This window comes from Pipra filicauda, unplaced genomic scaffold (genome assembly GCF_003945595.2).
Source record: "Pipra filicauda isolate LSUMZ 115617 unplaced genomic scaffold, ASM394559v2 scaffold266_size1643727_pilon, whole genome shotgun sequence".
NCBI classification, from domain to species: Eukaryota; Metazoa; Chordata; class Aves; order Passeriformes; family Pipridae; genus Pipra; species Pipra filicauda.
In genome coordinates, this window is record NW_024104383.1 from 1,320,415 (window position 1) to 1,336,501 (window position 16,087).

Sequence of the window (16,087 nt, forward strand, 5' to 3'; positions counted from 1 at the left end):
GCCACCCCTGACCTCACACCAGGGTCACACACTCCAGCACGGACAAGGGACCTTGGCCAGGGGAGCTGGCAGGGCCAAGGCAGGAGCAAACCAGCTGCTGCCCCAAGGCTCTGTGAGTGCCCGACATGCTCAGCAGCCCGTCCCCAACCCCACACAGGGGACGGAGTCATTCCTGGAGTCAGTTCCCTTTGTCCAGTGCAGGCTACACCAAAATCAGCTCTGTCTCTGGCACATCAAGCACTGAATGCCCAGGCAAAGTCCCCACCAAGCCCCCAGTCCCTCTGATGGGGACATGGGGGCTTCTCCCCACTCACACCCAGCCCTGCTCAGCTCTCCCTGTCCCACCCTCTCCTTGGAGGAGCCAAAACCCAAAGGCCGGAAGGGACTGTCCTGTTCCCCTGGCCTGACTTCCCGTCAGAACACGCTCTTGGATCCCGACCAGCACACGAAACAGAGACAGGAGAGGAAATCCCCAGTTTGGAAAGCCACCCCCAACCACGCACAGCAAGCCCCCACCTTGGGAATGTCAGCCATCCCAGGGGTGCACCAACCCCCCGGGGAAACACACCCATCATCATCACACAGACCTTCCAACAGCTTCAAATGATGCAAAAAATACAAAAAAATCAAATATTGCCTCCAATCCTGCCCTGTCAGGGAAGGGCAATCCTCCTCTGCAAGATCCCAAACAGCTCCAGAGGGAAGAACCATGGGGTGAGAGCCCCTCATTATCACTGGGATGCTCACACCTCACAGTAGCATCAGCCCTTATCTGCACAGGGGGATTTCCCCATGGAGGGCTCCTGAGGACAACACTTTCCTGACTTTCCCACTGATCTCCTCCCAGCAGCCCAATGGGGCCAGCACTCAGCCCCCAGCCCTGCTCCAAGGGGACAGAGACCAGGCAGCCCCTGCAAGGCCCCCAGGGAGGAGGAGGAAGATGAGGAGGAGGAGGGGGACACCCATGGCAGCTCCGTGCTGGAGGAGGCCATTGAGCACCAGTGGCAGCACAGAGCAGTGAGCACAGGAGGGGACAGCGCAGGGACACGGAAGGGAAGGGGACAGATGGCTGTGGAGCAGTGCCAGAGTCACCAGCTCGGCCGTGCAACGCCCACATGGCTCCTGTCACATTCCTACCTGGAGCAGGGGCAGCCTGGAGCGAGCCCTGCTATCTGCAGAGCACAACCCTGCGCCGTCCCCGCCAGCCCCAGCAGCCGTGGAAACTGGACATTTTCCATCCCGAATTCTTTCCCCTTTGGAAAGGAGTTCACCAATAAAAGGCACAGTCCAGACCCAGGCCACTTAAAAAGAGCTAATTTCCTTCCTATTTCAGCAAAAAGCTGAGAATATGCTTGTCCCAGATGTTCCCTCCCTCCTGCAAATAATGGAGGGGAGAGAAGCTCATTCAGAGCTGCAGCTTTGCCATGTCTCTGCTCCGAGCCGCCTGTCCCGGGGCCAGGAAAGGTCCAGGCTGGGACACCGACCTCGGCTGAGGCACCACGGGGTCACTGATCCCCAGGGTTGACAACCCCGGGACACCCTCGGGGGGCACTCAAGGGGAGGGAGCCGTGCAGCCCCCAGCAGCCAACACTGCCTGGAACAAGAGCAAAGGAGTCCAAAGTGCAGCTCGGGACACAGCGGGGTCCCTGAGCCAACAGCCACACACAGGAGGTTTTACTGCGACGGGACAAGCCATGCTAACAGAGGAAGGTGCTCCCAGGGGGGCTCAAACCCCACCCCTGCCCCACCCTGCCCTCACCTTCCTGCTGCCGTGCGAGGAGAAGCTGTGGGAATGCCGCTGGAGGCTGCCCCCGCTCAGATCCAGCTGCGGCTTCCAGACCTCCCCGTTGTCGCTGCCCAGGGCCTTGGAGGGCGAGACGCCGGAGCTGAGCAGGATCCCGTTGTGCACCATGTCCTCGGTGCAGGTCAGGCGCAGGCTGCACAGGTACTCGTCCGTCTCCTTGTCCACCACCAGCAGGCGCGTCTCCGTCTCCACGGCTTTGATGCGCTGCACGACCTGGGAAGGAGAGGGACAGCTGAGCAGGAACACAGGGAACTCTCAGGGGTGGCAGGAGCTGGACTCGAGGGTCATCAGCTCTCCCCCATTCTCCTGCAGCTCCGGTCTGGGTGAAGGTTTGCTGTCACTTCCAGCCATCACCGATGGGGGAGAAGGGCCGAGCACGGCTTTGGGAGATGCCCAGGATGGAGCCTGCAGCCCTGGGTGATGATGGTGGTGGCTCTTTCAGCCCATTCCCTGCAGCCACACAGCAGCAGAGATCACCCACCCCGACCCTGGGTGGTTTTAGGAAGGAAACAGCCCAATCCATGCATCCATCCCCCATCTGTGCTAGGGACCAGCAGAGATAAGGGAAGACAGTGCTGGGAGCAGGAGATGGGCCCGTCCCCACCAGGATCCAGCTCCAGGCATATTGAATAGGGACACTGTCCTGCTCTGCCTGGCTCCTTCGAACAGATCAGTGACTGGCAGAGGCTCCAACAGGCACTTGTGGTGCCAGCATGGTGGGGAGAGCCGGGGGGAGCTGATCCCACAGCCAGGCAGGGGGGTAGATCCCACCAGCATGGGCTGAGATGGAAACAGGGCAAATCCAGGACATCCACAGGAGCAGGGTAAAGGGAAACCACTTCCAGACTCTCTGCTGGCAGCCACTGAGAGCACACCCTCCCTGCACAGGCCTTCATCCGAGGAGGAGGAGGGGTGGTATCGCTGGCAGTGCTGTTCAGCCACCACCTGCAGCCACGGGGTGGCCCTGAACCCGTCACACATGCTGGGCACCCCCCAAAAGCAGCACTGGGCTCCTTGCAGGGCCCCTGCTCTGATCTAGGTCACACCAGCCAGACACGCCACAACCGCCAAGGTTAGAGCGACAAACGAGCCTAATGCGCAATTAGCCAGCGTTTATTTACTCCCTGCGAGCGCCACTCAAGGTCAACAGAGCCCGTATCTGCAAAGGAGGAAAAGAAACCAACCCCCTAGAAATTTATAGGCTGCAGACAAGGCTGCCTGTCCTGAACCAAGCCATCCACTGCAGCTCCATCTCCGTGTGCCGTGCCGGGCGGTCGTGCCCAGGGCTGCCACCCGTAACCAGCCCGAACGGTGCTGATCCGTCAGGCCCCAGAAAATCCATCTGCTCCCGTTCAGATCCATTTACACCTGACATCAGACGGTGCTGCTGACACCAGCAATGCCTGTGCAGGGACACTTCTCCCAGAGGGGACCTGGCAGCAGCAGCCAACACGCGGTAGCAGTGACACAGATGGGGAACACGCTGGTCCTGCACAGCGATGATCTCCAGACCCCACAGTTTGGATGCTCCAGGCAGGGAATCACAGCAGTCCCACAGACCCCAACGACACTCAGAGGCACCACAGAAGGGTCCCAACCCAGCAGGGAGCTGTGCCAGGATCACCCAGCACTGAGTTCCCCAACAGCCACGGCAGGAGCAGCGCTGGAGCAGATGGAGCAAGCGTTTCCCGAGTCCCCCTGAGCCAGGCAGGGATGGAGAGTGGCACAGAGCAGCCCCTCGCCATGAGCAGAAGGGGCTTTCTGTGACGAGCCCCCCCAGGCAGCAAGTCTCTCTGGGGACAGAGCAGTGAGGTGAGAGGCAAAGCAGCAGTGGGGCCCCGACAAGGTCCTGCCCAGCACCGTACCCGCTTCCGAGCCATGCTCACAGCCCCGAGCCCACGGCGCTTCTGGAGACGCCGCAGCCTCCCCCGAGCATCTGGCGCCTCGGGACCTTCTCAGCACCGGTCCCAGCCCCATGATTTCCGCAGCTCCACCCAAACAGACTTTCACCCCTGGCGACACCAGCACCAGCCCGGCAGAGCCGGCCGGGGCCCTTCCACCCTTGCCAAACGACAGCCACCCAGGAAGGGCACTCACGATGCCACTGGGAGCAGCTCCGAAAGGGGTGCCTGTGCTCTGTTCCATGGTGCCAGGCTCCGCAGAGACTGGGAGGCTTTCCTTGCTCCGGGCACAGCAGGAGGGCAGGAGCCACAGCTCTGCCCCATGCCCGCGCTGCCGCCGGGGCGAGGAACCCGGGAGCCAGGATGCAATTTTGCATCCAAGACATGAAATGCCCTGAGAACACGTTCTGCCTTCGCTCCTTGGGTAAGGCCAGGAAAAAACAGAGAACAAAGACACAAATGCTGCCAGCTTCAGCTGGAAACACAGTTACACCCAAACAGCAAGGCCTTGTTTGCTGCGGGCTCCGTCCCGATGCACATGGAGAAGTGTTACTTGTTCAAGGTTGGGGAAGGAGCAGCACAAGGAGAAGCCATGGTGAACCAGCTGCTCCAACCCATCGGCAGGAGCTGGTGTGTGACCCAGCACAGCATCACACTTCCCATGGTCCATCAGTGCTGGGTAGTTCTGGGGGAAGGAAGAGGTTCTTATGGTATTGAGGCAGCAGAAAGAGCAATTCCCAGAGCAGGCAGGGCTGCTCCTGCTCCCACCACTTGCATGCTCATAGGTCCCAATGCTATAGCAGCAGAAGCACAGCACAGCACCGAGCTCTTCGACACCCTGGATGAGACACCCCATCCCAATCACTGTTCTGCAGTGGGGAATGAGTGCCAGGGCTCCATCCTGCATCCACAAGCACCAAGGCTCCCTCCTGCCTCTGCAAGCGCCAGGGCTCCATCCGGCCTCCAGCAGCAAAAAATGGAAAAAAGACATTTCTCCCATTTCACTCAACCTACTGGGCAGCCCCAGCACGTTTCAAAGGCACAGCTGCTGTCCCTGCTATCGCCCATCCCCAGCAGCCCAGCTCCAGCAGGGAGTTCTGATGGCTTCCAAGGCGCCACAGGAACACAGCTCTCCTTCCTGCCCAGCCAGATCAAAGATGGGGATCCTCCTTCAAGGGGTTTGAAATCACATTCAGGACAAACATTAACTTTCACACAGCTGGCTCAGATCATCAAAACAAGCTCAATTAGCCACCAAAACCCACCAAGCTCACAGAAGGGAGTCCATGAGGCTTTACTGGAGGCTCAGCCTCACCTTCAGCACATCAACATCCACACCTGGTGGGTGAAGCCTGGGAAGCCACAACCCCCCAAAACTCTGCAGGGCCGAGGCACATCCCTGCTCTGCCCCAGTGCAGCGCTGGCAGAAGGGCTCACCATGTGTTTTGAGTTACTAAAGCACTAAACCCCGCAGAGCCCCACGAGGCAAACTGTGCCCCTTGCCAGGCTCCGAGTGTCCGCGGGACTGGAGCTGCTTGAACCTCATTGCTTGTTTGTTTGGATGAAACTGTTTGACAAATACAAGTTTCGGTTTTGTAAGCAGAAAATGACACGGCCTGAAACAGCTTCTGTTGGAGAGCTGAGAAACAGCTCCCTTGGACCCCCCCAGCCACGGCCGTGGGCAGGAACAGCCATGGCTCCCCTCCGAGCCCTATCACACTCCGGCCAGCAAAACTGCTGAACATCTGCAGAGCTTTATCAGGAGATTTTAAGGCATCCTCGTACACTCCGGGCTGCACAAGCAGGAGCAGCTCGCCAAAAGCAGCCAAGAAAACCCACAGCAGAGCCGGAAATAAAGCCCGGGTCTCCCCATTCCTTTCCACCACAGATTGCATAACGCGGCGGAGCCCTGCCCAGCCCCAAACACCTTCGGCTTTCCCACCTTGACACGATTACAACAGCCTGTCCCCAGCAGAGAGACACCGTACCGCCCACTGTCCGCACGGGAACCGACCGTCCCGGGGCACACAAAGCCCTCGGAACCCCGGGGGGGGGGGTCACTCACCCCATCTCTGCACCCACCAGCATTGCCCGGACCAGAGGTGCTCCGGCAGAGATATTTTGGGTGAAAACACCCCTTTAGCCCTCTGCAGGGAGGCCGGAGCCGGGCAGAGCTGAGCCGGCGGGGCGGCCGGAGCCGGGGCGCTCAGCCCCGGGTGCCGCGGTGGCTGCCCCCGTTGTCGCCCCCGTTGTCCCCCCCGTCCGTCCCGGGCCCTGCCCTCACCTGGTGATGTGTCTCCTGCTCCACGTTGAGCCCGTTCACCTCCACGACGCGGTCCCCGGCGCGCAGCCCCGCGGCCTCGGCGGGCGAGCCGGGCTCCACTTTGCGGATGAACTGGCCGCTCTTGCCCTTCTCGCCGTGCAGGTGGAAGCCGTAGCCGCTCTCCCCCTTCAGCATTCGGCACAGCCGCGGCTTCAGCTGGTCCTTGGCCATGGCCGGCGGCGGAGCGGCGGCGGCGGGAGGGCGGGCGGGCGCGGGGCCGCTTTTATGGGCGGCCCGGGGCGGGCGCGGAGGGGCGGGTCGGGGTCGGGACCGGGAACGGGGCCGGGGCCGGGGCCGGGGCTGGAGCTGGGGCTGCGGCCGGTGCTGGGAGAGGGGAAGGAGCCGGGGCAGGAGCCGGGGCCGGGGCGATGCGCAGCTCGGCCATGCTGCGCTGCCCCGCGGCACCGGGAGCGCGGCGGGCGGGGACGGGGCCGGGCCGGGAGGGGACGGGGCGGAGCCGCAGCGAGGGACGGGACGGGGCGGACGAAGCCGGGACCGGGACTGGGACCGGCATCGGCACCGACATCGACATCAGCATCGGCATCGGCACCGGCACCGGCAGCTGATGGAACCCCCGGGCCAAAATCCTTCCAGCAAAAGAGCCATATGGTTGGATCTCGGTGGTCAGGTTGCCCAGAGAAGCTGTGGCTGCCCCATCCCTGCAAGTGTCCAAGGCCAGGCTGGACGGGGCTTGGAGCAACCTGGGCTAGTGGAAGGTGTCGCTGCCCATGGCAGGGGTGGGACTGCATGGTCTTTAAGGTCTCTTCCAACCCAAACCATTCCAGGATTTGATGATTCCTGGTGGGAAAAAGTTCACACTACATCCCAGGTGCCCCTTGGAGAGGCCATCCAGGTTTCACCCGGAATGAGCTTGTTTTGGTGAAACGTGGAGATCCCCATCTTCACCTTTTTGTGTTCCTGGTCTTCATTTCTGTGAAATCTGTTACAAGGAGGACATGAGGCAGATTGCCTATCACAGTGTTGGCATTGCACGTCACATTCCTTTGCCACAGGTTTCCTGGCCTTCCTCTGTGGTGTTTCTCCTTCCTCAACAGCTTTCCTACCAGATTTTATAGAGCTGAAGCAAACACTGCAGCCAGCTGGAGGCTGTAAATAAAAGACTCCAGAAAAGAATATTGATTCACTTTTAATCTGTGGTTTGCTTAAAAAAACCCTGCCTCCACTGCAGTTATACATAAAGTCACTCTTCAAAAGAAATACTCTTGAACCAAAAAGATGGTTGGAGAGTCTGTGGAGGAAAACCATGATGTTATTTATCTCTGTCAGCTCTTCCCACCTCATTCCCTGTAGGCAATGTGGCCATTTGGGTGCTGCAGACAAGGAGAGAGCCCAGTGTGGCTGTGGCTGGGTGGGGGGCACGGGCCCCTGTGGGGACAGGGTGTTGTCCCTTCAGGTGTCTGTCACCCTCAGCCAAGGGTGGGCTCAGCCCCAGGCTCAGCTCTGGCTCCAGGTGCAGTTTGTGCCACAAGGTCCCACCAGACAGGATGCTCTGGTCCCGCCAGGGGAGATGTGATGTCTCACCAAGGAGGATGTTTTAAGAGCAGGTCCCACCAGGGAGGATGTGATGCCTCACCAAGGAGGATGCTTTGGTCCCACCATGACGATGTTCTGGTCCCACAGAGGCTCCTTCGCTCCCTGTGGTGCCACAGAAGCTCCGATCTCAGCACAAAATCTTGGGTGACAGGAGAAGAGGCTGGAGAGCTGAGAAGCTCAGAGCCTGATTTATTTGCTGTACGACACAAGTGCTCCCTTGAGCCTCTTTGTGGAGTCCTGAAGCTTTTTATCGGGCTAGAGGAGTGCGAATAATTGATTTTTCCACTCACTGGCTAAACCAAAAAACTGGAGGGAGCGGGGGAGGAGAAGGAATTGTTTCAAGTTTATTTGAACTAAAAAGTTTTTCTTTTGATTCGGTGCAATAAAAACACGGTGGAGAAAATCTTTTGGGTGGTCAGACTGAATCTTTTAACCCTTTTGAATGTCTTTTAAAAAGCATTGGGAGGTTGCAAAATGAAATAAAAAGGAGAAAACATTTCAAAAAGGAAGAAAAGGGTTGTTTGAATTTTTAAAAAATGCTCCTTTTTTTTGAGCACAAAAATTTTTTCAAGCGTGAATTGGATTTATCGATTTTTTTTAACCTCAGTGTCCCCAAAAGGCATTTTTTCCCCAAAAAGCCATCGATTTCTTGTAGGGAATGTAGGGAACTTGGTAGAGCCCTGACTCAGCACTGGATTTTTGCCTGCTCATAGTCACACACCTTGTGAGCCTAAAATGGAGCATTTATTTCATGATCCCTCTCCTTTGGGGACTGTGGTTGTGCCTCTGGTGCCCAGCTGGGCTGTCCTGCCTGTCCTGGGTGCATCCTTTGGCATGGACACAGTTCCCAGGGAAATGCTGCATTTTTTCACTGCAGCTGATGGAGAAGGAGCTGGAAATTACGTGAAAACATGTTGTGCAAAGGTGCATCCTCAGATGGCACAAAATCCCTTTGGTTCTTCCCATCCTGCCTTTTCCCAGGCTCCTGCACTCTGGAATAACAGAGCCCTGGTTAAATCCAGCAGGTACTGCACAGGCAACATTTTCCCATTTACGTTTCTGTGGGTTTTGATTTGGGCACATATTTAAGTCCGAGTTGGGCTGGCCTGGAGGTGGAGGAAGTTCAGGGACCTGTGGCTTGGAAGGGTTTGAAGCTCTTTTTGGTTGACATCTGCTTCCAGCTCCTTCCCTGCACTTGGCTGAGCAGTGGCAGAGAATTGCACCTGTGGCCCAATGGCTCTTTGGTTCAAGAGTCTTTCTTTTGAAGAGTGACTTTATGGATAACTGCAGTGCAGGTAATGTTTTTTCAGTTGCACCTGTTTGCTTTAGGCTTGATCCTGTGGCATCACTAATGCAAAATGCAGATGTTGTGAGGACTTTCACAGTTACAGAAATCAGAGTCACCCTTCAGGCTCCCTGGCACATCCAAGTGGGGATTTTGGGAGCCCACAAAGTCCATCTTGATTCAGAAACCAGGAAAACCTCAGCTGGTCCCCCAGGCCTGCTCAGTCTGGCTTGTTCCTGAGGCAGTGGAAGGGTGAGCAGCTCTGAGGAGGAGGATGGTCCATGACGGAGTCGCTGGGCTGTGCTGCTGCTTCCAAAGGAATGGGAGGTTTCACACCTGCCTTTGGGCCTCTTCTGCCAGAGAGGACACACGTTTCCAAGACTCCAGGGGCTCTGTGTCCCACTCGTGGCCCCACACTGTGCCTGTTGGATGGTTTGGGGCAGATCCTGTGCCTTCTCCTTTCCCCTTCTCCCAGATCCACTCCTGGAATGTGGGTCGCTCCCTTGTGCTCACCCTGCTCTGGCATGGGAGCTTTGCCAAGGGTGAGGAACAGGCTGGGCCCTTCCTCCCTCCCAGCCTCCTCCTCCCCATCAGTGCTGGTGTTTATCCACCCCTGCTCCACACCCAGCTTTGCACATGGAGCAGGAGCTCACTGGGCTGGTTCCAGCCAGGCTCCAATTCCCAGCAGAGCTTGGCCACCCACAGACCTTCTGCCTGGGTGTGGAAAGAGGTCTGGTCCCTCTGCTCGAGCTCAGGGATGCACCTTATGTTGGATGATATCCACTGGGAGCTGCAGAGCTGTTGCCACTGCAGTAATTTGCTCTTACTATGAATAAACGAAGTCTTGGGCTTTCCCACTGGCACAGATACTGCCCTGCTCATTCCTCCCCTGTTTCACCATCACTCAGTATGGGGCTGCTGTGTCCTGGCTGCTCTCAGGGGATGATTTCAAAGGGGATGATTTATTTGTGCTGCTGGAGGAACCAGGAATGAGAGGAGAGCTCGTAAAAAGCACAGTCTCATTTTCCCTGAGCCTCTGTGTGTGGCACTATTGAGCTGTAAACATTCCCCAGGTTAGATTGATGGGGATAGAAGGAGAACTGATCATTAGGAGGATTAATTACATGTTTTGTGGATTGTGAAAGTCCAGAAAGTTCAGTTACTCTGCTGAGGGCCGGGAGATCCCTCTTGCCCAACCTGGGCCTTTATCACCTGCAGGAGAGAGCAGAGCTGTGGGTGCTGCCCCGGGGGGGCTGGTGGTGCTGGGGCTGTGCAGGGGTGGAGCTGGTGACCAGCCAGACTGGGCACACCTGAGAATTCCACGTGCCAGCACACCTACGGCCAGGTGAGCAGGCAGGGGTGCTGCTCCCACAGCCCATGTGAGCCATCCTGCTCTGCCCCCACAGACGGGCACCCACTGCCTCTGCCAGGCAGCCCCCCTTCCCCCTGGAAGAGCTGAGGTAGGATTCCTAGTGGAAAATCCCATGGATAATGTGACTCCAGAGGGACTTGATCGTGGAGAGGTCGGTACTGGCACAGATGCAAGCAGTGCTGGTGCCAGTGCCACCCCAGCGTGTCACCCCAGCAAGGACAGGGGTGTAAGAGCAGCACTGAGCCCTCCAGATGGGGCCCCCTGTCCCTGGGAGTACTCATCCTCAGGAGCACCCATTCCTGGAATCACCCACCTCCAGGGGCATGTTTTAGCGTGGCCATGCCTGGCTTTAGCCCTTCTGTGCCATGAAAGTTGTGGGTGAGGCTAAAAAGTTTGGGGCATCAGCTCTTGTGGCATGTCCAGCTCTGGGTGCCACCCCAGCACCCAGGGGACCCTGCGAGGGCTGGGACCACTCCTGCAGCGTCTCCCTGCCGTGGACAGGACGGGCAGGACATCCCCAGGAACCTTCATGGCCCCCTGAGGTGGCTGCAGCTCTTGACAGGGCTCTGGAGGGGACCCTGAGGGACATTTTAGTGTTGCTGCCCCACCAGCCACTCCTGTGCCAGCCCCAGCATCCTCAGCAGTGGGGCAGGGGCCTGGCAGGATGCCCGGGGAGCAGGCAGAGTGGGCAGTGCTGGCATAGGTCACCCTCCCTCCCAGTGTCACGAGTCACATCCCCTCCCAGTGGCACATGCCCAAGGCAGGTGAGTGCCCAAAGCAGAGTGGGCACTCCCCAAATACAGCCCTGTGTACAGTCAACACGAGGGTGGCACCTCCAGGCTGGCACAGCCCTGGGGACACCTGAGGGACGTTCCTGGGTGGGAGAGTGGGGTCCACGGGAGGGTCCCAACCCTTGGGCTCCCCAGGAAAGGCTCCAGGCAGCTGCAGCTTGGCCAGGGACATCCTTGACGTGTCTCTAAGCCACTGTCACCTTATCAGTTCTCTGGATATCTTGGAAATAGGCAAAAGGGTGGGCACAGAGAGACCATCACCTCCTGATCTCTGCAGCTCCTGCCCCTTGTCTCCGGTCCCCATCAATTCCCTGGCTGGTGTCAGGGTGAAGGTGTGAACAGGAGGGAGTGGTAGGGATGGGATCCCTGGTAGAGCCCAGCTCAGCGACAGGTCCTGCAGTCCAGGCTCCCCACAGGGATATTTGGGACCATCACAGGGACCACCTGGGATGCCCAGCTCTGTCCAAGGGATTTCCATCCTCAGTCACCATCACAGCTGGAGGTTGGCTCAGTCCTGGCCTGGCTCAGCCGCCTGCATCCCTGAGGAACAGCTTCTGAGCAGAGGCGATGATGGAGAAAATTCCTTGGGGAGTTTTCTTCCTCCCAGTACACGCAGGGCCCTGCAGCCACTGTGAGTGTGCCCAGGCCAGCCCTGGGGTGAGCTCACAGCAGCTCCCCTGCCCGGCTGGTTCCTATCCCAGCCACTGCCCTTCCCACAGCCCCCGGCCCCGGTGGATGCTGCTGCTCCCCCGGGAGAGGCCGAGAGCCGGGAAGGAAAGGGAGCTGCCCCGGGTTGGGGTGGGACGTCTTCCTGCCCACCGTGGGCCCTGGATTCACCCGCCTCTTGGGCTGGAACAAAATGCATCCGCTGGCACCGTGGGCCAGGTGACGGCTGCTCCATCCGGGAAAGCCTGGCATGGGAAAGCCTGGCATGGGAAAGCCTGGCACGGGAAAGCCTGTCATGTCAGCCAGCCCCGGCCCTGGCACTGCCGGAGCTGCACAACTCCCAGGTGGCACCTCAGGGATGGACCTGGGCCAGATCCAGCTCCAAACCCCACATGTGCTGTGTGTGGACCCTGGGCAGCCCCACAGTTGGGCTCCCCAAATCCATGCAGGGAGAAGCAGGACAGGCATTAACTCGGAGCTCCCATCCCCTGCTGGCCCCTGGCCTCGGCTGGGGCCACGCGGGCAGAGGGGCACCCATGGGGCAATGCCCCACTCTGTGAGGATGCAGGGATGGGGACGTGGTGGAAGGGCTCATCCTCACCCACGTTGCAGCTCCCAGCACTTCCCAGCACTTCCCAGCCTCTGGCATCGGCGTGGCCACAAGAGGGCATGGCAAAGCCACCTGGGTGCCACCGCATTCCCGGCACCCCTGGCACCCCTAGTCCACCACCCCACAGGCTCTGGGAAGTGGGAGGAGGGAAGGGATGACTTGTCCCACTCTCACCTGGGGGTTTCTGAGCCCTCTCAAAGCCCAGAGAGGTGCCAGGAATCGACCTCCTCCGCTGCAGTTATCCCTGCAAAGCTGCTGGGGGGGGCGCAGGGGGCTCTGGGACCCTGAATGGGGCCAGGAGCCAACATGCTGCTGCAGCTCTGGGCCTGTCCATCCTCCCTCAAAAAGCTTTTGTCCCCCCCAGTTTTCTTCCAGCTGCAAATCCAGGATCCTCCCCAAGCATCCCTGTGGCTGTGTTTCATCCTGGGGCATCCCCACGGACCAGGACAGGGTGTCCCCGTGGTCTGGACATGCAGCCCCCCAGAGTGAGAGAGACAGGAGGCAGAGCTTGGGGATTGTGGCATCTCCCTCAGGATGATCCTTTTAGAAAGGATCAGGTTAACAGCCATCAGGGATAGCTGGGTCCTGCCCCAGGGCAGGAGGGCAGTTAAACACCTCTTTAAGCTCTCTTGCATTTTGTTGGGCTCGTTGACCCCCAGGGAAGGCCCAGATGTCTCTGGAGAGCAGGCAGCACATAGGAAATTACTTTACAGCCCCAAGTGGGAAATCAGCTCACACTTAACAGCAAAAACCATTTTCCAAGGTGAGAAGTGAAGGGTTTGTGGTTAACTGAGTGTCTCGCTGGTTTTACCCCAGCAATTGGCGCGGTCAAGTGTTCCTTTCCAACAGATGAGGGTCTCTCAGCACATGGTCCTTCATCCCCAGTGCACCCTCCTATTCAAAGCTGGCCTTTCCCTGTCCTGCCTCGTTTTAACCCTTCCCTCCCTGGTGGGAGGGCTCTGCACACACCCTGCTCCCCCAACAAGGGGTTTTTCCTTCCAGATCCAAACCAAAGGCAGCACAAACCTTGGCAGGAGCAGGGAGTTCATCTAAGAGGGGTGGAAATGTCTGTTTTTGTCTGATTTCCTGCAACAGCCACCAGTGCCAGGGCATTAAAACTCAGCAGTACTGGACTCAGCCCCCCAAACCTCAGTTTTCTCTAGATCCCAGATCCCACTCACTCCAACACCCCTTTACCATGTGCTCCTGCCCACCCCCAGGCTTCTCCCCGTTTTAATGAGGATTAACATTTATTTTCATCAGTGGGGCCATATGTAAATTAAGCCCTGAGCAGGCAAAACACAGTCAGAGCAGTGAGGACTCACGGAGCTTCTGTGCAGCCCAGTTGAGGAAACATTCGTAAATGTTGTCATCTGAATTGACACTTGGCCTGGCAGTAACTCCCTGACAGGCAGTAAAAGAGATTTACTGTAAAGCTGCAGAAAAAAATTGTGTCAAGGAGTTAAATCATGTTAGAAAAATCTGGGAGTGACCCGACTGCTGAAGTGTCTGCCCCGTGCAGGGCTGGACCAGGCTTTGCTCTTAAAAATCCCCACCAAAACCCCACAACAGCACCAGGAAGCCCGAGTTTCCTTTGATCACATCTCATTTTAATGAGGGCAGGTCCCGAGGAAGCGAACAGTACATGTTTGTATCATATTGCAAACAAGCTAGTACAGAAATGTAAAAAAAATAAAAATAAATATCTCCCCTGTTTATTTCTCCCCGAGTTTGTAGCACTAGGTTGACCTGAAAAACAAGATGAATTTACCCTGTGCCTGGGCAGGGCCATGAAAACTCAGATTTTTTGGGATGTAACTGTCTGTGTGGTTTCAGAGAGGTCAGAGTACCCGGAGATGCCATGAGGAGGCCCTTCCTCGCCAGCCAGGTGAGCAGCTCCCACCTCGGGCAGTCCTCGCTCCTCCAGCACGTGAAGCATCTCCACAGGTCTGTCAGCGGGTCAGAGCCACGTCTTCGAGCGGGAAGAGCTGGAAGGAGAAGAGGGGCTGGGTTATTTTGGAGCATCACCTGAGCCTCCAGCTCTGCCATCACCTCCCTCTCCACATGGGATCCCATTTCCCCTCAGTGCAGTGTTTAAACCACAGCTGCATTCACCATTTTCATTCAATTTTCTTTGTCTCAGGCTCAGATCCGACCTGCAGATTCCCTTCCTGTCACTGTGCCCGCAGATAAACCCCACCAGACACCCAAATACCGGGCTTGGACCTGCCTGTGGGGCTCCCAGTGGGAATTTGAGTGGGGAATCTGAGGGATGCACGTGTGTGCACAGATCCAGAGAGTGTGGTACCGGGACATGCACAGCCAGGCAATGGCACAGCACAGACGTAACACAGCACTGGGCTTTCCCAAAATGATTCTAATCCCAGATTTCCTCACAGAAATGAGGTGGGGGAGGAAAACAGCTACATGTTTCAGGGGCTGATCCAACAGCCAAAAGCCTCTGTGGATTTCAGCTGGATGTTGACTCCAGCTCTACATAAGAGGAAAGAAATTTAATGTCTGGAGCCAGCCCTGAGCCAGTCCCACACAGCCTGGCTGAGCCCTGAGCGGGCAGCAGAGGGGGCCTGAGGAGAGCCACGCTGGGAGAATCCCAGTATGACCCAGCTGCTGGCTACAGTGACACCCCTCCGCCTCCATGGACACCCCTCTGACCCAGGGACACCCCTCCAGCACAGGCAGCTCAGTCCCACAGGGGGCAGGTTTGTGATGCTCCAACTGGGAGGGCAGAGAAATCCTAGAGTCCAGGAATGGTTTGAGTTGCAAAGGGACTTGAAGATCATCTCTTTCCATCCCCTGCCATGGGCGGGGACACCTCGACTAGAGCAGATTGCTCCAAGCCCCGTCCAACCTGGCCTCGGGCACTTCCTTCAGCTCCTTTTTCTGCCTTAAAGCCAAAGTGCAGCCCCCTTGCTGGCTCCGTGCACCCCAGTTTCCTGGTGAACCCCCTCGAAGCTCCATGCACCCCGTTACCTGGTGACCCCCCAGCACCCCCGGGGGCCGCAGCAGGACCCTCGTATCCCAGACACAGAGCACACCCCTCGAGCATCCCGGGGCTCTGCGAACCAACCGTGCCCCCCCCGGCTCCCGGGATCCCCCCGGCCCCCCCAGCCCTCCGCCCGCCCGTCGGGGCCGCGCGTTACCTGAGGCTGGCGGGGGCCGGGCGGGGGTCGTGCGGGGGCCGGGCGGGGGCCGTCCCAGCCCCGCCGGAGCAGGAGCTGCAGGAGGCGGCCGGGGCCGGGCGGCGGCGGGGCCGGGGCGGCGGGCGGGGGGCTGAGCCCGGCGGGGCGGCCCGGGCGCGGGGGGCTGTCCCCGGGGGGCGGCCCGGGGTGCCGGGGGGGCTCGGCCGGCAGCTCCCGCCGCCAGAGGTAGGGGGAGCGGCGGACCCCCATCAGCAGCCCCGAGGCGCGACCCACCGTGTGGTACCGGGGGCTGGCGACGTGCTTGTACCAGGCGCCCGCCGGGGCGGCCGGCAGGATCAGCCCCAGCAGCACCAGGGCGCCCCAGGCGCCCCCCGACAGCTGCCCCCTCCCCATGGCCCGGGCAGGGGTGCGGGCAAGGTGCGGGCAGGGGTGCGGGCAGGGGTGCGGGCAGGGGTGCGGGCAGGGTGCGCCCCGGCCCCGGGCGCCCCAGCGACGGCTGCCCCGCGCCCGCGCCCCGCCGGTTTATAGCGCCGTCGGGAGGGGCCCCCGCGGCTCCGCCCCGGCAGCCCCCCGCCGCCCTCCCCCGGCAGCCTCCCCCCGGGATGCCGGCGTCCTCCCCA

At 59.2% G+C, this 16,087-nt stretch overlaps 2 protein-coding genes across 2 annotated transcripts in view; both read right to left on the reverse strand.

Annotated features, from left to right (window-relative positions):
* The window catches only part of SLC9A3R2 (SLC9A3 regulator 2), a 33,194-nt gene extending 26,781 nt beyond the window's left edge, over positions 1-6,413 (reverse strand). Inside the window, 5 exon segments of the mRNA XM_027736158.2 lie at positions 1,760-2,017; positions 5,990-6,228; positions 6,231-6,303; positions 6,305-6,386; positions 6,388-6,413. Of these exon segments, the coding sequence (XP_027591959.2) occupies positions 1,760-2,017; positions 5,990-6,228; positions 6,231-6,303; positions 6,305-6,386; positions 6,388-6,413 (678 nt within the window).
* Positions 6,414-13,894: 7,481 nt separating this feature from the next.
* NPW (neuropeptide W) lies at positions 13,895-15,908 on the reverse strand. The gene is made up of 2 exons (XM_027736198.2): positions 15,468-15,908; positions 13,895-14,294 (listed from the first exon to the last, which is right to left on the reverse strand). Exons 1-2 carry the CDS (start codon positions 15,858-15,860, stop codon positions 14,259-14,261), a joined length of 429 nt encoding a protein of 142 aa, XP_027591999.1. The 5' UTR covers positions 15,861-15,908; the 3' UTR covers positions 13,895-14,258.
* Positions 15,909-16,087: the final 179 nt, after the last annotated feature.